The sequence below is a fragment of the Felis catus genome, chromosome B4, assembly GCF_018350175.1.
Source record: "Felis catus isolate Fca126 chromosome B4, F.catus_Fca126_mat1.0, whole genome shotgun sequence".
In the NCBI taxonomy this organism is placed as follows: domain Eukaryota; kingdom Metazoa; phylum Chordata; class Mammalia; order Carnivora; family Felidae; genus Felis; species Felis catus.
In genome coordinates, this window is record NC_058374.1 from 79927476 (window position 1) to 79947957 (window position 20482).

Here is a 20482-nt window from a genome sequence, read left to right on the forward strand (position 1 = left end):
ACTTCGTGTTCCTGTAGGCAACACGCAGCCACCGAGGTTCTGGAAACAGGGAGCGATGTTTGGATTCGTCATCTCCCACCAGATACTGAAAACCCCAGTGCCTGTTTGCTGCTACTTGGTCTGACTCTTCCTCTCACACTAGAGCCTTGAGCCCATTCAGATCCAACACCGTCTGCATAGATGCTGGGAAGCAGGGCAGAAGAGACCATCCATTCCAGGAGGGAAACAACGAGAAAGGCTGAGTTGCCAAATACCACCGAGTGGGTAGGAGAATGAACTCGGGTTGGAACCCAGGTGTCTTCCCTCCCGGCCCAGGCAGTCAATGATCTTCCCTGAGCTCCCCGCGTCAGGGGCCATGCACTGGATCCTGGGGTAGGCAAATTATGAGTAGGGATGAGAAATGGCTCTAAACTTCCCAGCCTGAAGGGGCAGATAGCACACAAGAAGACCTATGAAGGGCAGAGGGAAGAACTCTAGATATCCAGGTAGAGGAGTCTGGTGAGGAACTGTTGGGGGAGGGGGGGGCGGGCTTCATGGAGGCATGGGTTTGGGAAGGTGGGGCAGAACTGGGCTGGGGATAATGGGAGATGAGAATGACCCCTGTGAAGTCCTGGAGGTGGGAAAGAACAAAACCTAGGCCACAGTCCTCATAAGGGCTATTATTTAGTCTGGCAGCCTGTGTCAATGGCCTCGTGCAGCTACCCATGTGGCTCCTGTGGGTGTGTGTGTGTGTGTGTGGCTCGACAGGGGCTGTGGGGTGGGAGCAGGGGTTCTGGGCCCCTGTTTCTGTCTCCTATCCTCCCCTTTTGCACTAGGTGGGGCATACTTCTGGAAGCCAGGATGTCTGGGTTCCAGATTCTTCCCTCCTCAACCTCCCCCAGACATAAATCACAAGTGATTTCATTAAATGCACCTCCTGCTGGGGATGTTGGCTCATAATTCCTCTCTGATTAACCCCCACTACCCCGGCAAGTTTATAGGCCAAGCGAGGGAGGGGGTAAGGGGGAGGGAAAAAGGAGGGATGGGGGGAATCCCAGGCGGGTGATGGATGCCTCTGTCAGCCCAGCTCGTATTTATTAATAGTCTTAATACGGGAAGCAATAAAGGAAGAGAGGGATTCTATTAATTAAATCATTGTTATAATTAACTTTCATTAAAGGAGGATCAATAAAGAGGAGTTGAGATGGAGAGAGGAGAGATCCATTATCTCTAATTTCCTTGGAAGGGATTCAGGGAATGAGATGGGGTTGCTAGGAGACGGCGACAGGAGGGAAGAAGGAAGGATGGAAGGATGTCATCCAGGTGGGGCTGGAAGGGGGGTGGATTGCTGGGGGGTTCAGGTGGGTGGAGAGAGGGATTGGTACAGGTTGCCCACCCAGGGACCCTGAAGGCAGAGGAGGGTGACTGATAAGGGAGCTACTGGGCTGGGGAACAAGCGGGCTGTAGGCATGGCTTGTGCTGGGCATTGCTGAGAGCCTTGGTGAGCACGCAGCTCCTTAATAAATGCTTTACGACGCGGTGTGTGTGTCTAGCCTGTGAAGCTGGTTAGAGTGGATGAATGTGTTTTTGTGACTGTGGAGTCAGTGTGCGCATACGGGTACGTGAGGATGGCAACAGAGAGAGGGGGGCGGCAGGGACGGAAGGAAAATCAAATAGACTTCGGAGGGATGGAGTTGAGGGCGGTTTTTTTTTACCTAAGTGGCTCCCCAAAGATGTGAACTCCTGACACGGGTAATGCCCATCTTTGGCCCACGGTACAGTGATGGCTGCTATGGAGGCTGAAGGTCTGTGCAGCGGAAACTTCCCCTGCCTTCTGAGACATGCACCTGGGCCCAGAAGCTTGGGTTCCACCCTGCCCACCCCAGGACTGAAATCCTGAAGTCCTGTCTCACGTGGACCCATACGTTGCTCCCTCGCCCACCGCAGTCTTCTCCAAGCCAGCCGCCCCACCACAACCCGAGACAAAGATCCCTCCCTCCTCCTCTGCCCACCAAGAGGCATAGCGAGGAGATGCTGCTGGGCACCCTCCCCAAGAAGGCAGGGGGGAGTCCCCTCCGTCCCAACTCCCCTCCACTATGGTCTATGAGCCAGCTGTCTGGACCTGCGTTGCTCTAGTCACACCTCATGGTAAGAACACATTTTATTAGAATCGTTATACATATCATATAAATATATTTGTCCAAACTACAGATCGGGGGAGGGATAATGAGGGAAAGCTCTTATTGCTGGGGGGGGGGGGACCTGGAGAGGGAGGAGGGCTGAGAAACGGGGACACCTGGGACCCTGTGTTCTCCCCATCCCTCACAGAAGGCACAAATGCATTATTTCTTTCCATGTGAGGACACTGGGGGGTGGTGGCAGGGTGGAGCAGGAGGTAAGAGTACAGAAAACCTCAAAAATACAAAAGAAACATCCAAATTTCATATCTAATGGTGTGGAAAAAGCTGGGGTGGGGTGCAGAAAGCAATGGTGGGGGGGGGCGGGAACAGAAAGAACCACTGAAGCTCAGAACTGAAAGAGACCTGAAGAGGCCGTGATGTCCATGCTGCTGCCTCCATGCAGGCCCCAGAGAAAACTCAGATAAACCAACAAAGACCCCCAATAAGAGAGGGTGGGGTGCCCCGGGGAATTGGCTTTGGGGCATCAGAGAGTGTGTGTGAGTGTGTGTGTATGAGTGTGTGTGTGTGGCTGGTGTCCGTGACAGAAGCAACCTGCCCCTGGGGAAGTTCTCCTCCATCCTGGTTCCTCCAAAACCGCTTTTAGGGGGTAAGGTCAGCCACCGCTTCCAAAAACGACCCCTGCTTGGACAAAAGAACCAGGCAGGAGAGGATGCCGGTGAGAGCTTGGGATGAAAATGGCTCAAAGGCAGGGGCGGTTCTTAGGGAACAGAATATCATGGAGCCCAGAATATCATGGAGCTCAGAATATCATACCCAGTCTGTGCATGAGTGTGTGTGTGTGTGTGTGTGTGTGTGTGTGTGTGTGTGTGTGAGTGCATCTGTGCATGTACTAGGGAGGGGTGAGATCACTCAAAGGTAAAGGGGTCCTGGGTGCTGAAAAAGAAGTGTCCATCCATGTGGTCCTCCAGGGCATCCTTATCACTCTCAGCTGGAAAGCGCTCCTTACAAATAGGGCACTCCTTCCAAGGGGGGGTGGCAGGGCCCCCGGTGCTGGCCTCTGACAAGGGACCCACTGCAAAGCCACTGAAGGAGACAGAGGGGAAGGAGAGGGTCAGTGTGCTCCGATGCCTTCTTGCCTTGTGGACCTCAGGGACAGGGACCCATGCACCTGGCCTTCCAGATTACCCTGTTCCTGGCAGCTGTCTCTCCTAGTCTCACCCCCAGCATCGTTCTCCCCACACTACTGGAGCCTTAGTTTCCCAGCTCTCCAGCCCCTCTCTTCTTTAGTCCCCGCTGGTCGCCGCAGTAGTGCACAGCCCATCCCCCACCCCTGCGCTCCTCCCTCCATCTCCGTCTGCTGCCTAATGAGGCTGAAAATGAGTCTGACATCGTCCTTCATCTTCCTGCTCCAGCCGAGAAGGATGACAGCATCGCCCCCTCCCTGCCCTGAGCCCATCTCACATCGAGGCAAAGCTGGGGGCTAGATGATAAAATCTCTCTTCCCCCTGCCTTCCCCTCTTGACCTGCAAAAGAAAAGGGAAGGCAGAAGGGGCGATCTGATACCTGAATCCCCCACCCCTGCAGCTGCATTGCCCAAAGGGTCTCCCAGGAAAGTCAGGGAAGAAGGACAACATCTCGGGGGTGGTCAGATGCTGGATCCCGGTCTTCTCTCTGTTCCCATCCCTGGGGGCACTGGTCACCTCCCTTCCTCCCCAGATGGAGCCTAGGTACCTACCTGGTGGTTGGGGAAGGGGGAGGGGCAGGAGAGAGGGGATGCAGGGCAATTTGGGCTCCACGGAAGATGGTGCTAGAACGACACAGAAGCCAGTTAAAGGCAGGGCCTCTGAGTGCACGTGTGCATTGATAAGATGGGGGGAGGAATTACCTGATGGCACCTGGGACTTGGGGTGGTGGGTGGTTTTCTGTGTCAACCACTCCTATGTCTCCTCTTCTTGGCTGGGGCCAAGAAGAGGGAGCTTGGGGGAAGGGCACGGGGACTGTTCACCCGGATGCCCTTTCCACTGGCATGCTCCCACCTCCCTCGTGTTCTCCCCCTTTTGCACTCACCTGGCCACGTCATAGAAGGCATTGCCCAGCTCAGGAAGCAGCAGGTGGGCCTCCTCACCTCCACTCTGAACAGCTGCCATGAGGACTGACTTCTCATCCTCGGCCTCCTGGGTACCAAAGAGATAGGGATGGGTTTGGGGGTAGCGTCCCAAGATAGGGGAGCAGCATGCTGGGGGAGGTAAGAACAGTCCAGGCCCAGACGGTAGACTGTGGGCTGTAGTAAGAGTGAGGCAGGACAGGAGTTTTGATGGGGGCTAGTGGGTAAGAAGAGGAGGAGTATGGGGGGCAGGGGCTGGCAGCATTGGGGTTACTGGGTCGGACTGGATTTTGGGGCGGTGGCCCTGAAGAGAGGCTGGGCCTGCCTCCTCTCTCCCAAGGGGAAAGCAGAGCCCTGTACGGCTAAGATTAACACTTCCTTTTCCGGACACTGGGCCATTGGGTGTGGCCGTACCTGCCCCTTCCTCCCTAACCCTGCTCTGTCTCCCACCACCGCCCCCGTCCACACACAGCTCACCGAGTCAGAGCTACTCTCTTCAGCTGGCCCTGAGAGGTGGGGAGCGATGGGAGCCGGCTGGCTGATGACGACCAGGGGAGAAGACTCTCGTGGCCCAGCAGGAGAAGAGCCTGTGTCTCCACGCTCACACAGGCCATAGGGAGGGACCCTCATGTCTTCTGGGGACTCGTCCTCTGAGTCTGTCAGAGCCGCTGGGCAGCCTGTGGGTGAGGGAGAGGACAGAGAAGGATGAATTGTTAGAGGCTTGGCTCAGCTATCTCCCTTTGGATGAGGGATATGGTTAAACTAGACAGGGGCCAGGGTCTGGGAAGGAAAAAGGCAAAACACAGAGGGCAGAGGCAGCTCCCAGAGGGGTCACATGCAGCTTTCCCCAACGGGGGAAACAGACGGGGGAAGAGGTGTCACGAGACTGGGGGTGTACAGACTCGGGCCCACAGCCGCCTCCTCGTCCTCTGTGACAGCATCCTCGTTCCACTTCTCGTCTGCCACCTTCTCCAGGCGGGCCTCCAGCTTTCTCATGTACTCTAGCAGTTCCTGGAGTTGGGAGCAAAGAGGTGAGGGAGGCTGGGAAGACGCCAACCCCGCTGCCTGCAGAGCCTTCCTTGACCCAAGAGGAACTCTGAGCTCCTCGGGACTGGATGCCTTCCCCAAAGTGGGCTGTGGTGGGGGAGGGGTGGGTTGGGGAGGCAGCTCAGAGGAGAACCTCACTCCCACCCCCACCCCCAGGAGCCCTCCTTCACCTCTTACATCCCTCCCTCGCTCCCACAGTCCTCCCCTGTTCTGCCAAGTCGACCAGTGAGAGGAGCCACGGTCCCATTTTTAGCCTCCGGGCCCTCTTAGAGTTAGCAGTTCTTAAGCCAAGAGATGACAAGAAGACATGAGGTTCCCCCGTGAATCCTCAGCTCTGGCATCCAAGGGGCCCGAGTCCTAGGTTCTCACCTGCTTCTCCTCCTGCAACTGTTCCTTCTCCTTCTGGAGCACGCGCAGGGCTGACCGCAGCTCTGTGAGCTCCCGCTTGCTCTCCGACAACTGCACCTGAGGGAATGTGGAGCCTAGAATGTACCTCCAAGAACCTAGGCTCTGCGACCTGGAACCACCAACCTAGAATCATGTTCCTCTGTGCCCCTGTCCCTCTCTTGCCCCGACACACACAGGGGAAGCCCCAACACTCTTCTTCGATGAGTCCCTTGTCTTGACCACGGGAGACAGTCGCCTGGGTCCCAGTCTCTGCCTCTCCAGTGTGGGCCTGGGTGATTGCCTTTGGCTGGGAGACAGAGGCCCTGGTCACAGCCGGGGCATTCTAGAATTCCCTTACGTCATCGCTATGAGGCCCAGAGTATTTGCCATGAGAAGAGAAAGGGACACTGCACATTTCAACCCAATGAGACCTGGGATGTGTGCAAGTAAGATGCCATTCAACATGTAAGTGAGCACCCAGCACTTCTGAGCTGACACCCAGGACAGAGAGAAGGGCCACTGATGTCTCAGGAGGTGACAGGAGCAGGACTCATGGGTGGCTGGGCTTCTCACCAGGCTAGAATCCTTTTCCCGGGCTAGTTCAGTCTTGAACACTTGATTCTGGGTCTTCTCCTCCTGAACTGCCTTTTCCAGTCGAAGTATCTCTGCACTTAGCTTCAGGATCTTATCTTTCTCTGCCTGGGATGCGGCCGAAAAGGAATGTGGGAGGGGAAAGGTGAAGGAAAAGGGACACCACTGGCATCAGCCCATCCCTCGCTGTGTCCTTTCCTTTATTTCAATGAGTATTTTGGGAGCAATTTCCCCTTCTTGGCTTCCTCATTCCTGATACTTCTCAATGAAGGAAGGGACATGCCAGCAAGGTGCCTTGCTGATCAGAAATGGGCATCACGACAGGGCCCGGTGCCTAGGGCAGTAAACGTTTCTGAATCAAGGTGGTAACCAAGGAAGGTGCTACGAAGATCAGGACTGGGACACCCTACTTACGGATGGGTCATACTTGGGACAGTGAATTGTACCTCCCTCAGAGCCCCTCCCCACTCCTGAGTCCTCTAAGCTTCTCATCCCTGTCTCCCTTCCCAGGGGATCTGACTCCATGGAGGTGGGGGCAGTGGCTGTGAGCCTGCCAGGTCCCCCCGTCCCTCTACCTCCATACTCTGCAGCAGCCCCGCCCGCTCCTTGCTCCATTGGCTTTTTTCCTCCTTCAGGTGCAGGCTGAGCTCAGCCAGCCTGCCATTGACTCCAGCCACTTCCAGGCGGCTGCGGTGTAGCTCCGCCATGGTGCGGTCCCTGGCTCCCGCTGTGCTGGCCAACTCCTCCCCAAGAAGGGTGGCTTTCTGCTGGCTTGAGGCTGCGAGCTCCTGGGCTCCTCGAAGCTGCTCCTTTAGGGGCTCCAGCTCAGCCTCAGGAGAAAGAAGGAGATGGAGATTAGGGCTCCCAGTGAGTCATTCTCGAACCAGGAAGGTAACTAGGGTCCCTCTGACCCCGCACCGCAACAAGGCTCACGATTTATATTGTTCAATCTTTAGCCATGTCTTTTCCCTAGCTAGCCCTTGGTACTTCCTCTACTTCCCGCTGCCTAGGGGCTTCACTCACCACGCGCTGCTGGGCCTGGCCTAGGCTGTCCTTCATCTGGGCCACCTTGTCCTTCAGTCGCTGGGCCTGGGCACTCTGCTCCTCCTGCCGCCCCTTTGCTTCCTGCAGCTCCAGATTTAAGCGGCGGTTCTCCTGTTGTGCCATTTGGAGCTCAGCCTGATGGGAGGTGGAAAATAGGCAAGGAAAGGGGTATATGTATTTGGGGTGGCTGGCAGGGGCTGAACCACTGCGATGAGAGAGATCAAGGTTCCGCTTCCCAGATTTAACACAAACTCAAGCATTCAGCTCTCGTCAGCCCTTCTTGGGGTCTCAGCTCAAAGCGACTCAGGCCTGAACATCCAGTCTCCAGCTCCCATAATGAGGTATCGGCATCACAGCCTTGATGGGGTCTTACACGAATCTAGGTATCCCATGTACCATTTCTGCTTCTCCGTTCTTCCTTTCATTATTATTAATTTTTTAAAGAAGGTTTTATTGATTTTTTTAGGTAACCTCTACGCCTAACATGGGGCTTGAACTCACAACCCCAAGATCAAGAGTCGCTTGCTCCACCAACTGAGCCAGTCAGGCGCCCCTCTGCTCTTCCTTTTAGATCAAAACTCAGTCTGGATGTCTATGAGGCCCTCAAACTCAGCATATTCTACTTCCCAGTCCACTCCTTTCCACTCTTATTTCTGCTCATGCTACTGACTACTTCCTAAGCCACTCAGGCTGGATGCCTTGGTGCCGGGCTTGGCTCTGTTCTTTCCTTAGTGACCCCAAGAAAAGCCTTTTGCTTCTCCATCTTCTGTCTTGTTCACAGCCATTTTCTCTTTTCTACTATCACAGCAACCATGTTGACTCAGGATCTGGTCATTTCTGACTTGGATTATTGAATAATCTCATAACTAGTTCATCTCCCAGGAAGAAATCACATTAATCTTCTGTTAAGTCCGGCCTAAGTACATGTCACCCCCTTGAAAATCACGGATGCCTCTCATTTGCTTACAGAAGAAAGACTAACTCCAGATCCTCTCCAGTCTGACCTGGGCCTCATCTCAAACCCTCCACCCACACTTTCAAGTGCCCCGAGTGTTCTGGACTCTCAGCCTTTGCACGCGTCTTTCTCAGTTCCCAGAATGGCCTCCCTCTCATCTCTGTCTACTCAAATCCTACCTACTCTTTACTGCTGAACAAATGGCTTTCAAATACCCTTCCACGGAAGCCTAGGGTTTGGAGGAAGCTGCTGAGAGATTCTGCGAATATGTGATGTGAGCTCCTTCTAAATAATTCAAAAAATATGTGAGAAAAACAACATACAAGCTCACAAATTAACATCAATCCACTGACATGTGCTTCTGAGTTAATTCACTTTTTTTTCAGGTTAATTAATTTTTTTGTATAAACCTCAGAATAAAGTTCCTATTGGATTTTCTTTTTGTTTGAAAAGCAAAATGAGATGGCACGGTGGACAGTTTAAAAATTGCTGTCATTTGCACTTACTTATTTGGAGACTCAAGGTGTTCTTAGTATTTTACAACCAAAACTCAATACGGAAACATATTAGCTGCTGATGCTGACAGAATAGTTACCTGTAACCTCTGATTTCAAGGTTTGGCATCCATCAGAATTACCTGATTACCTTATAAGTTAACATTGTACATTTGAATTAAAAAAATTTTTTTTCAACGTTTATTTATTTTTGGGACAAAGAGAGACAGAGCATGAACGGGGGAGGGGCAGAGAGAGAGGGAAACACAGAATCAGAAACAGGCTCCAGGCTCTGAGCCATCAGCCCAGAGCCTGACGCGGGGCTCGAACTCACGGACCGCGAGATCGCGACCTGGCTGAAGTCGGACGCTCAACCGGCTGCGCCACCCAGGCGCCCCATGTACATTTGAATTTTTAAAATTGGGGTGCATGGGTGGCTCAGTGGGTTGAGCATCTGACTTTGGCTCAGGTCATGAGCTCACGGCTTGTGAGTTTGAGCCCCACATCAGGCTCTGTGCTGACAGCTCAGAGCCAGTATCCTGCTTCAAATTCTGTCTCCCTCTCTCTCTGCCCCTCCCCAACTCGTGCTCTGTCTCTCCCTCTCTCAAAAATAAATAAACATTGGGGCGCCTGGGTGGCTCGGTCAGTTAGGCATCTGACTTTGGCTCAGGTCATGATCTCACGGTCCGTGAGTTCGAGTCCCGCATCGGGCTCTGTGCTGACAGCTCAGAGCCTGGAGCCTGTTTCAGATTCTGTGTCTCCCTCTCTCTGACCCTCCCCTGTTCATGCTCTGTCTCTGTCTCAAAAATAAATAAACGTTAAAAAAAAATTAAAAAAAAATAAACATTAAAGAAAATAAATACTTGAATTTATAAAAATAAATTTATAGTAATAAACTGTTGGTTTTATCTATTCAATGAGGTTCCACCTAAGATGTAAAACTTTATTGTGGGGTGGAAAGGAGAGCTAAAAAAGCTGGAAAATACTAGGCTACTTTATGCCCCTCTTTTGCTTTTTTTTTTTTTTTTTCAGTACACTCTATGCCCAACGTGGGGCTTGAACTCACACCCTGAGATCAAGAGTCACACGCTCTACTGACTGAGCCAGCCAGGCATCCCTGCCCCCTTCTAATGACCCTAATAAGACGTGCTTTTGTCCACTTCTGTGGAGCATCTTAACACTTTATTATTCTTCCCTGGTGATGCTGAATATATTCCACTTTGACTAATCCTGACTTGGGTATACATTTTGTTTCCTAGGAGAGCGTGTGTACAATGTCCTCTTTACATTTTTTTATCGGCTTTGGTGCCCGGCACTCAAAAGGGCCTCAACGCAGTGGAAGAACAATTGAGAAAGCAAACCGACTCTGAGCCCCTACCTCGCTCTGCTCCTTGTCGGCCTGCGCCTCTTTCAGTTGACCAAGAAGCTTCTCCTGTTCCCGAGTCAGGGCCTTCACGGTGTCTCTCACCCTGTACGTGGGGACACGGAACATCAGATAACCCGGCTGGTCACCACAGAAGATACGAAGGACGTGGACTTTTGTCTTTAGCACTTTTTCTGGTGCCCCTCTGGGCCCACACCTCCTATTGTCTCTGGGATGCTCAAATCCCCAGACCAAGGTGATCTCGCCGGAAGCCCTGAGTATCCAAGATTCCTGGTTCTAGAGCACAATCCAGAAATAAACAGTTTGTTCTCTTTATGTGTCATTTTAAGGAATGTTCTGCTGATGCCTTCCTAGTTGTTTGCATTCAATCAAGAGACCAGAATCCAGTCTTTTTTTAGACAAGGGACAGCCACGATCAATTATAAACTTTGGATCTAGATCAGAAGTTGGAAGACTTTTTCTGTACAGGGCCTGATAATAAATACTTCAGGCTTTGCAGGCCATGAGGATTCTGTGGTAACTATTCAATTCTGCCACTGTAGTGTGAAAGCACCACAGACGTGTAAATGAATAAGCACGGCTGTTCCAATAAAACTTTATTTATGAACACTGACATTTGCATTTCAGATAATTTTCATATCACAAAATATTTTTCCTCTTTCGTTTAACCATTAATTCATCATTAAAACCATTTAAACTCACAGACTGTACAAAAACAGGTGGCCAGGCTAGATCCGGCACATGGGCCATAGGTTTACTGACCCCTGGGCTAGACAGTCCCTAATCTTTTCCAGATGCTCAGTCTGATCCCTGCTTTTCTATTCCATGATTTAGAACCTAGACATTTACTACCTCCGTAGGGCAAGACTAACATATCCTACGCTGGAGAAGCCTCAGGGAGTAACTCACTTTTTTACTCTGGACCTTGGCTAGAATGCCTCTGTCCTTTAAGGAGTTTAAAAATATACATAAAATCTACTGGTGCCGAATGAAAGAGACTTAATTACACGATTTGATGAAAGAAAGAACCAGAGTGTTTCTCCTGGCGAAAATGTGACGGACAGACACGGGAAGTGGTCAGTGTTTGTGCCATTTGGTAAAAACGACAGTGGTCTGGTAGAAGAAAGAAATTCATCCTGTGCAACCCCAGAGGTCGAAACCAGCACTAATGGAGGCAAGTTACAGAAGGGAGGTGTTTAGTTCAATGCAAGAGATACAAAAGTGACAGCTGTCTGATATTGAAAGAGGCTGCCTTCTGAGGTAGTGACCCTCTCAATTACCTGACAGTCCTCTGAGGGCTAAGATTCTATGACTTATACCTTTTTTTTTTCAGAGGAGAGATCCCGTAACATTCCTGGATCACCGGTTCAGACATTTCCTAACAGTGAGAACGGAGTCTCATCTTCTTTGCTGTGATAAAATCTGAAATCCATCCTCTCTTATCTTGTCTTGACTGTTCTATCCACTCTTTTCTTCCAAATCCTCCCCTCCTAGCTCCTGCTTAGCCTTTGTTGCAGCATAAATGGTAACTATGATTACTTCTGAAGGCGAGGAATACAGAATAGGCTTAGGAAAGATGGAAGAGAGCTAGGCAGGAAAGAAAAGCCGGGGAAGTGGAATACCCTGAGTCTGAAAGGGGAAAGAACCACACCAGACAGAGTGCAGGTTTGCCCGTCTGAAACAGGAGGCCGGAGTCTGGGGGTGACAGGAAATGAAGGGAAGTGATGGGGGTAGAGGGGGCGCCCTCACCTGTCCAGCTCCACCTCCTTTGTCAGCACTTTCTCACTGATGGCCTGGATGTCATCTTCTAGCTCCAGGATGCGTGCCACATGGTCTCCCTGCTGCCGGCTCAGGATGTCCCTCTCTTCTGTGAGCTCCCCGTGGGACCGGGAAAGCCCCTGGAATCAAGGTTCCCCCCAGAAGAATGAAGTTGAGACTCACCTCTCAAAGCACAGAACAAGGGCTTGGGAGGAGCACAAGGGAGTTAGCCTGTTCTCACCTTCCTACCCTGTCACCTTCCTTGAAAAAGAAACTGCCAGAGAGCATTCCCTTACTGGCGAATATGGCCACATCCCCCCGTCCCCCAGCACTCCTGTGTGCAAAGAACTGAGTGTCATTACATTTGGGGATGTGTCTCCTGTCATGTCAAGTTTAATCCTACTTGTTACCCCTTAAAGCTATGTTTTTGATACCGGAACCATCTTAAAAGCCCACTAACATCTTTCCTTTCCCATCTTCGCTGGGTTCAGACTTTGGACCCTGGGTGAGCAGCCAGGCCCCGTGCCCCACCTGGCCCGACTCCCACCTTGTACTGCTCCATCAGCTCCGCATGCTCCTGCCTGGCTGTTGCCAGAGCCGTCTCGAGCTCCTGTACTTGACTCCTCAGCTCCGTCACCTGTCCCTCCAGCTGCAGCTTCAGCTGCATCAGGTCATTTCTCTCTTGCTGGCTCTCATCCAGCTGGTTCTACAGGGAGCAGGATGAGGAGGGGGGTGTGCTCGTGAAAGTCCCGTCCCCATCACGCTGCAGGTGCATTCGGGGCCGGGAGGTTACATCGGTACAAGCTATAAAGAGCTGAGTAAGGGGAGGCTTGTGTGTCACTGAATCCTGCCCACCACCAGTCAGACGCACCAGCTCTCGACGCTCTTGGAAGAAGTCTTTCTCGATCCACATAGACAAAAGGAATGGCTCCCTGAATTTTACCTTCTCTATGCTGGAACCCGACAGAGGTAGGTTTAAATCCCCAATATAATTTTTGCTAGCTCTGTTACTTTAAAAAAAAAAAATTTACTTATTTTTGAGAAAGACAGAATGCGAGTGGGAGAGGGGCAGAGAGAGGGAGACACAGAATCTGAAGCAGATACCAGGCTCTGAGCTGTCAGCACAGAGCCTGATGCAGGACTCAAACCCATGACCTGTGAGATCATGACCTGAGCCAAAGTCAGGCACTCAACCAACTGAGCCATCCAGGTGCCCTGCTAGCTATGTCACTTTGAATGAGTTACATAACTTCTCTGAGTCTCTGTCCTCATTTGGAAAGTGATCTCTTAGCCTAGATTTTTGAAAGGTAATTATAATGAGAATAACAAATGCATAAACAGAACATGGAAAATATCCAGATGGCCAACAGACACAGGAAAAGGTGCTCAACATCACTCATCATCAGGGAAATGCAAATCAAAACCACAATGAGATACCACCTCACACCTGTCAGAGTGGCTAATATCAAAAACACAGGGGCGCCTGGGTGGCGCAGTCGGTTAGGCGTCCGACTTCAGCCAGGTCACGATCTCGCGGTCTGTGAGTTCGAGCCCCGCATCAGGCTCTGGGCTGATGGCTCGGAGCCTGGAGCTTGTTTCTGATTTTGTGTTTCCCTCTCTCTCTGCCCCTCCCCCGTTCATGCTCTGGCTCTCTCTGTCCCAAAAATAAATAAACGTTGAAAAAAAAAAATTAAAAAAAAAACCACAAGGAACAACAAGTGTTGGCGAGGATGTGGAGAAAAAGGAGTCGTTGTGCACCAATGGTGGGAATGCAAACTGGTGCAGCCACTGTGGAAAATGGTGTGGAGATTCCTCACAAAGTTAAAAATAGAACTACCCTACGGTCCAGTAATTGCACTACTGGGTATTTACCCCAAAATATGAAAACACTAGGAGCACTCGGGTGGCTCAGTCAGTTAAGCATCCAACTTCGGCTCAGGTCATGATCTCCCAGTCTGTGGGTTTGGGCCCCGTGTCGGGCTCTGTGCTGACAGCTCAGAGCCTGTAGCATGTTTCAGATTCTGTGTCTCATTCTCTCTCTGCCCCTCCCTGCCTCGTGCTCTCTCTCTCTCAAAAATAAACAGCAAAAAAAATTTTTAAATATATGAAACACTAATTCAAAGGGATACATGCACCCCAATGTTTATAGCAGCATTATCTACAATAGCCAAATTATGGAAGCAGCCCAAGGGTCCATCAACTGAAAAACAAATAAAGAAGATGTGGTACATATATACACAATGGAATATTACTCAGCCATGAAAAGGAATGAAATCTTGCCATTTGTAACAACATGGATGAAGCTAGAGAGTGTAATGCTAAGTGAAATCAGTCAGAGAAAGACCAATACCCTATGATTTCACTTAAATGTGGAATTTAAGAAACAAAACAAATGAGCAAAGGAAACAAAGGGATATAAACCAAGAAACAGACTCTCTACTATAGAGAATAAACTGATGGTTACCAGAGGGGAGGTAGGTAAGGGGATGGGTGAAATGGGCGATAAAGATTAAAGAATACACTTATGATGAGTACTGATTAATATATATGGAACTGCAGAATCACTCTATTGTACATCTGAAACTACCAAAACACTATATGTTAACTACATTAGAATCAAAATAAAAACTTAATATAAAAAAAAACCCAGAACACAGGGTAGGAGCTCACACATCTCTGACTTATGTAAGATATAGACATCTTCCTATTCTTGTGTTGATCCCGTGTGTTTAGAGGGTTCTAGAAGGCAAGAGTTTATCTAAATCACAGATCAGGTACCCATTCTCACCCTCTGAGCACTTCCTCAAGTCTGTCCTCTTGTCTGGGGAATGTACTTCCTCCCCAGTTTCCCTATCCCTCATCTTCCTTCAGGAAGTCCTTGCCAACATCTGCCCCCACTCTCTAACTCTTCTCTATTTGGTCTATTTGGTCCCATAGAAAAATACAAGCCACATATATAGTTTTTTAAACTTCCTAGTAAATACTCAAAAAAGTAACAAGAAACAGGTGAAATTTGTTTTAATGGTATTTTATCCAACTCAGCGTATCCAAAGTATTATCATTTCAACATGTGAACAATATAAAAAACCACTGAGATCTTTTACTTTTTTTTAACACTAAGTCTTCAAAATCCTTTGTGTATGTTCCCCATACAGTACATCTCAATTTGGACCAGTCACATTTCAACTGTTCAAGAGCTTTTTGTATTGGATCGTGCAGGTGTGGGGCCCTACCACCTGCTCTCACTGCTCACCTGTCCTGGAAGTGGGTCTCATACTCCCCTTCCTCTGAACATTCCTTCCCTGAAGTGGCCTCCCTCTACCCTTTGGATCATCCTCTAGGGCCTAGGACAGGAGTAGCACTCGGGAGAAGGAATGTTTGAAAAGTACTTATGAAATCTTGAGTGACATGGGCCTGTGGGTAGCTTGTTTTCCTGCCCTACATGTTTGTGTCTATGTTAGATCAAGACTTTCTTAATGGCAAGACTGTGTAAGTCCTGGTGAGGTGCTCAGTTGAGGCCACAGCCCAGGGGAAGGTAAAGTGAGAAGCAGTCCCTTGCCATGCAGCCCTCCCCCTCCCCTGCCCCTCCCACTCCGCTGCCTAGGAGCAGCTCTGTTGCTCTGTCTCACCTGCAGCACAGTGGCCTTGGGGACGACCAGCAGGATGTCAGAGCCACCATCGGCCTCCTCTAGGGTCACCAGTTCGTCCATGGGCCTTGGCTCTCGGAACTGGAAAGGGGGGCTCTGCCCACATACCCGGCCCTGGCGGTTCACATACCGGAACTGGTAGAGCTGGGCTCCAGGTTTGGGCAGGTAGCTGGCTGTGGGAAGAGGAATGGACCCAGGACCCTAATATGATCCCAGGCCCTCAAGTGCCTGGCAGTCTTCCTTTTCCTTGACGTGTCTTTTTTAAAAAATTTTATATATATAGAGAGAAGAGTGAGCACCAGATGGGGAGAGAGGGAGCAGGCTCCACGCCCAGCACAGAATCCTATGTGGGGCTTGATCCCATGACCCCCGGGATCATGACCTGATCTGAAATCGAGAGTCGGATGCTCATTGACTGAGCCACCCAGCCGCCCCCACCTTGATGTGTCTTATCACCCACTGTCCTTGGTTCCAGTCCCTTGTTCCCTGTTTCACACACTGTTTTCTTTCCTCTTTACCTCCTATGGGCTATTTCTGTTCCCTGAGATACTCTTCTCCCTCCTTTCTGCCTAGGCCTGTCCTTCCTCTCTTTCCCAAGCCTACCTTCCCTAGTAATAATAATAATAATAATAATAATAATAATAATGTTAGTTATCACTTACTGAGTGGCCACCCTGAACCAGGCACTATGCTAACCCTTTACCTGTATCACTTTAAACCTTCATATTGTCCCTATAAGCCATGCATCCCCTTTTCCTATTAAGATAACAGAGACAGGGAAATTAAGTAATTTGTCCAAGGTCTAATAGCTTGTATTAGAGTTGAGATTTGAGCCTAGGTCTTTCAGAATCTAAGGACTACCTTCTTCTCAATTTATGACACTACCTTTCCCTCCTTCCTACCCCACTAGTTCCCTGAGAGGACTTCCTCTTTTTGGGGGGGGTAGGTGGCAGGATTACTGGCCCTTGACAGGTCCTTCTATTTCTAAGTCCCTGATTCTGTAATAATCCCACGATTCTATGTCTGCTGAGCCCTATTGGATACAGTTCTTATTTTATTTATTTGTACTTATTTTTTCTTGTTGCCTGTGCCTAACTTTGGTTTCTGAGCCCACTATCTTCCTCCAAACCTCTATCCCCTAGGTTCCTTCCTCCCAGACCTTCCATGTTCCCTCGTACCTTGGAACTGGACACTGGCGTGGACAGGGGAACCATCAGTTGCACTGTCAGGCACCGAAGACCACACAAAAGTGTGGTAATCCCGAACACAGGCAGCCTCCACCTGTGAAGGCCCATGGTGGGAGAGGGGTATGGTGATGGAACTGTGAGCTAGGGATGGCAGAAAGGGCTGAGGGACTGAATGGGGGCGAGGATGCTGTTACAGTGACAAGGATGATGACAGACCGGGAAAGTGGAGGGATCCTTTGTGGCAGGAGAGGGCAGGGCTAAGATGGGGAGGAGATGAGCCTTGGCTTACACAGATGGCTTCTGTCACCTGTGACATCTCTGCCCTTCTTCTCTATCAACATGCGGTTGAGAACCCAAGGACTAAGTCATTCCCCTGATTCCAACCAACCCATGGCTCACAAATCCGAGCCAAAAGGGGTTTCAGGGATACCTTGAAGATGCCAATCCAGTCGCTGGCGCTGGGCACGGCGCCTGGGGGAAGGGTATAGTGACATTCCACCTTGGTGTTGGGGATGTAGGTCCGGGCTACATTCAGAAAGTTGACTCCACCCCGGGAAGGTGCCCGGCTTAGTGATGATTCTTCCATCTTGCCTTCAAGGTATCTGCCCTATGAAATAAAGGGTTAATATCCTAAAACCTCTCCCATCCATCTCTTCTTCTCCCCAACTCCATCCCCACCCACTCACAGCTCCTGCCACTACACTCAGAGATGGAGGCATATTTCGTTCCTAGCCCCGAAGGGCTACAGGACCCTCTAGAGGTATCACTTTTAGTCTCCAGGACACAGGTCTGACCTTCTGAGTCAGTCCCCATCCTGTCTCACATCGTACCCTCTCTGAGTCACAGACTCTTCCTAGAGTTAAGATCTCTCTCATTTCTGCTCCCCTTTCATAGTCCCATTGACCACGTCTCAGTATCCCAGGCTCTACCCGCTCAGTTCCTCCTTTCCCACCTCTTAACATACTTGAACATTCCAAATTCTTCAGCCTCCACCTCCCCATCCCATCCCGCTTATCTTTTTGGCTCTTGAATTCAAAATCCAACTGACGTGTGGGGGCCCCCTCATTCCGAGCAGGTCTCCTTGCCCACTCCAGCTGTACCCAGGAGTAGCTTATGACACCTGAACACTCTCTGAAAGTAATGACTGAGTCTTCAAAGCAGGAATATGGCTGGAGGCGGGGACCAACAGCCTGATCCTCAGGCCCCCGAGGTCTCAGTTCTCTCCCCTCTCCAAGTTGTCTACCCTCATGAATTGAAAAAAAAAAAAAAAAAAAAAAAAAAAAGCTTCTGCTCTCATTCAAGAGACAAAGGGAAAGGGAGGATATAAGGAAAGACAGGTTTTGCCTCTCAACTTCAGGAAGTCAAGAATTCTGGAGGCGGCTGCTTCAAGGGTGGGGTGAAACATTCAGCAGGAACGTGGTGGTGTGGGGAGACGGAATGTGGGAGCCTGGAGCCAGGAAAAGTCCCACCCCTGGATAGGGGATAGATTGGAAGGTGGGAAGTAAGGGGCCCTAAAAAGGGGAAATATATATATAATGTTGAAAGAAGGGAGGATTAATTCAAAAATAACCTAACGTTCTTTTCTTCAGGTCTCGCCAGGAACAGAACTAGAAACCTACTGGTTTGACTATGTTAACCCAGCTGTAGTGTTTTCTCTCTGCCCCCTCTCTGCCCCCTTTAGCCTCAATTCCAAGTGCCTGGATGTGTAGTTGGAGGCATGCTATAAGACGGGATTGACAGGGAGGGGTGTTCCAAGTTAGGGTGGGGAGAGTTAATTAGGAAACATGGGGATGGAGTGAGGAACAACAACAATAATCAACACAACTCCTCAGCCCAGGGCTGTGAGATGGCTCTCGTCATCGCTCCTCTCCATCCCACTAATCTTCATCCTGTGTCAACCACAGAGGATGGTGTCCAATCAGCCATGGCCAATAGTCATGGGCACACCCCCAAACATCACAAACCCACGCGAGGCTGAAGTCTGGGGCTAGCAACTTTAAAAACAACAGGAATTCAGTAGAGAAGGAAAGGTGGGCCAGCTCTACAAAAAGAAGCAACTTCTCCTTCCAAAATGCGGATTGAACTGGGGACAAGAGGTTTCTTTGGGATTTCATCGCTGAAAAATCCCTCGTTAAAATTCGTCCATGTTTTCTCCAAATACAATTCTTCCGGCTTTTCAAATGGGGGATGCATCATCCCCCACAGATCTAAGCCTGTGGAATCCCAAATACTCCCCACAAATAAAATCCTTAACAGCTGGAAACATTCACCAGACTTGAAACAAAGCTCTGGGCACCTAAAGTGTATGTGTGTAGCTAGATTCAAGCGTTCGCGTGGGTGGGGGGACTCCCACCCCTCAACTCTGTAGGCCTCTAAGAGTTCCTTAACATTCTGCCACTTGTAAGGCTTCCCTCCCGGGACTCGGCGTAGTAAAAGGCCTTTGGATTGGGGCGGGAGGGTAAGGAGAAAGGGAAGGTTTGTGAGGCTCAAGTCTTGCGTGGGAGAGAATGAGTAAATAATTCAGTGTCTCCCAACTACCTTAGGCGTAACAAGCTTTATAGAGAAGAACTGAGGGGAAGGGGAGAACAGTGAAGGGGCGCACCCCTGATCAGAGCCCCCTCGAGACCAAGAACTCTCAAAACAGAAGGGGTGGCTTTTCCAGTACGGAAAGTGTTAAAACCCAAACGCTCCTGCATCCCCCTTCCACAGTTCCCTTAGATTATCCTTTCACAGACTGGAAATTGGGGGTGACCCCCGCATTAGATCGCCCCCAAATTAGGCCAAGTTTCTTACCCCACACACGGATCAGCTGTTCCCTCACCTTCCACCAACAACAAAAACAGCACTCCGACTCCTGGAGGGGGAGGGCGAAAAGTGGACGTGAGGACTTCTGGGGTTTGTGGTTTCTCTGCCCTCTTTTGTCGGCGAGCCGGCTTGGATATGGAACTACACATCCCAGGAAGCTGTGCAAGAGGAGGGCGGAGCAGAGGGCGGTCGCGGCGGCGGCCTCACCACGGCATCCTGGGAGGCGTAGTTCCCACTTCCATGACTGCAAACGAGGGTGTGGCCACCAAAGGACTTCACGGCCCATGATTCCTTAGGAGGGGCCCGGCTGTATTGGTGGTGACTGCTGGTCTGTAACGTGCGTTGTGGGTTAGGGGGTGGGGAGGAGTTGGGGCTCTAACGTCTCCTGTTTTATGCTTCACAGGGTACGACGCGTTGCGTTGCACCCTCATGTTTGCTTTTCACGACGGGCTGTGGGATAGATAGTATGGTTATCCACACTTTACGGATGAAGAAACCAAAGCCCAGAATGTTTAAGGAACCGGTCTAAAGTATCAAAGCTATGCGATGGTAGAATTCCAGGGCTGCAAGACTCCAAGTGAAGTGCTCTTGCCGCTACATCATGGGCTGCCTACTATTTAGGGACAGGGAGCTACTGGCTGTGGTGGCAGTTTCTTCTTTGCTTTAACCTCGGGGACAGCCCCTGTAAAACCTGTGTACTGTGCTCCGCTATTTCCCCCCTCATCCCCCCCCCCCCCACTTGAGGATTTCAGGGCCAGGGGGCCTGTCAATACTCACCCGGACTGGGCTCTCCCTAGAGTGGTCTGTGGGTCTACGCAGAAGACCCATTGGCTGAGGTGGTGGTAATGGGGAGGTGAAGGAAGGATGAAGTTGAAAGGGGAGGCTGACATAATTCAGGACTGGTCAGAACTCACAAACAAGCCACTTAGAGGGGGCCGGTTTGCCCAAGCCTTTTAATG

At 50.5% G+C, this 20482-nt stretch overlaps 1 protein-coding gene and 1 long non-coding RNA gene across 5 annotated transcripts; one reads left to right on the forward strand and one right to left on the reverse strand.

The window, feature by feature from the left end:
* Nucleotides 1-2122: 2122 nt before the first annotated feature.
* On the reverse strand, nucleotides 2123-19667 carry CALCOCO1 (calcium binding and coiled-coil domain 1). 4 transcript variants are annotated; one of them, XM_045061876.1, is made up of 17 exons: nucleotides 19512-19667; nucleotides 17149-17325; nucleotides 16710-16812; nucleotides 15514-15704; nucleotides 12432-12590; nucleotides 11876-12024; nucleotides 10121-10211; nucleotides 7273-7428; nucleotides 6825-7079; nucleotides 6232-6357; nucleotides 5641-5736; nucleotides 5127-5235; nucleotides 4702-4901; nucleotides 4188-4294; nucleotides 3856-3927; nucleotides 3582-3643; nucleotides 2973-3203 (listed from the first exon to the last, which is right to left on the reverse strand). In XM_045061876.1, the coding sequence occupies exons 2-16, from the start codon at nucleotides 17302-17304 to the stop codon at nucleotides 3601-3603; spliced, it is 2013 nt and encodes a 670-aa protein (XP_044917811.1). In that variant the 5' UTR covers nucleotides 17305-17325; nucleotides 19512-19667; the 3' UTR covers nucleotides 2973-3203; nucleotides 3582-3600. The 4 variants fall into 4 exon arrangements, with proteins under 4 accessions (XP_044917810.1, XP_003988827.1, XP_044917811.1 ...); XM_045061875.1 differs by lacking the exon at nucleotides 3582-3643 and having other exon boundaries at nucleotides 2123-3203; XM_045061877.1 differs by lacking the exon at nucleotides 3856-3927.
* On the forward strand, nucleotides 5748-10739 carry LOC123386605. Its single transcript, XR_006600732.1, has 2 exons — nucleotides 5748-6123; nucleotides 10002-10739. It is a non-coding gene; the product is annotated as an uncharacterized LOC123386605 (long non-coding RNA).
* Nucleotides 19668-20482: the final 815 nt, after the last annotated feature.

Excerpts from the sequence above, each read along its gene's own strand:
- CALCOCO1 (XM_045061875.1), bottom strand. The coding sequence starts at position 17,304 with ATGGAAGAATCATCACTAAGCCGGGCACCTTCCCGGGGTGGAGTCAAC. Across the intron at positions 5,236-5,640 it reads AGTTGCAGGAGGAGAAGCAG|GAACTGCTAGAGTACATGAG; the intron begins GTGAGAACCTAG and ends TCCCAACTCCAG. Across the intron at positions 4,295-4,701 it reads AAGAGAGTAGCTCTGACTCG|GAGGCCGAGGATGAGAAGTC; the intron begins GTGAGCTGTGTG and ends TTTGGTACCCAG.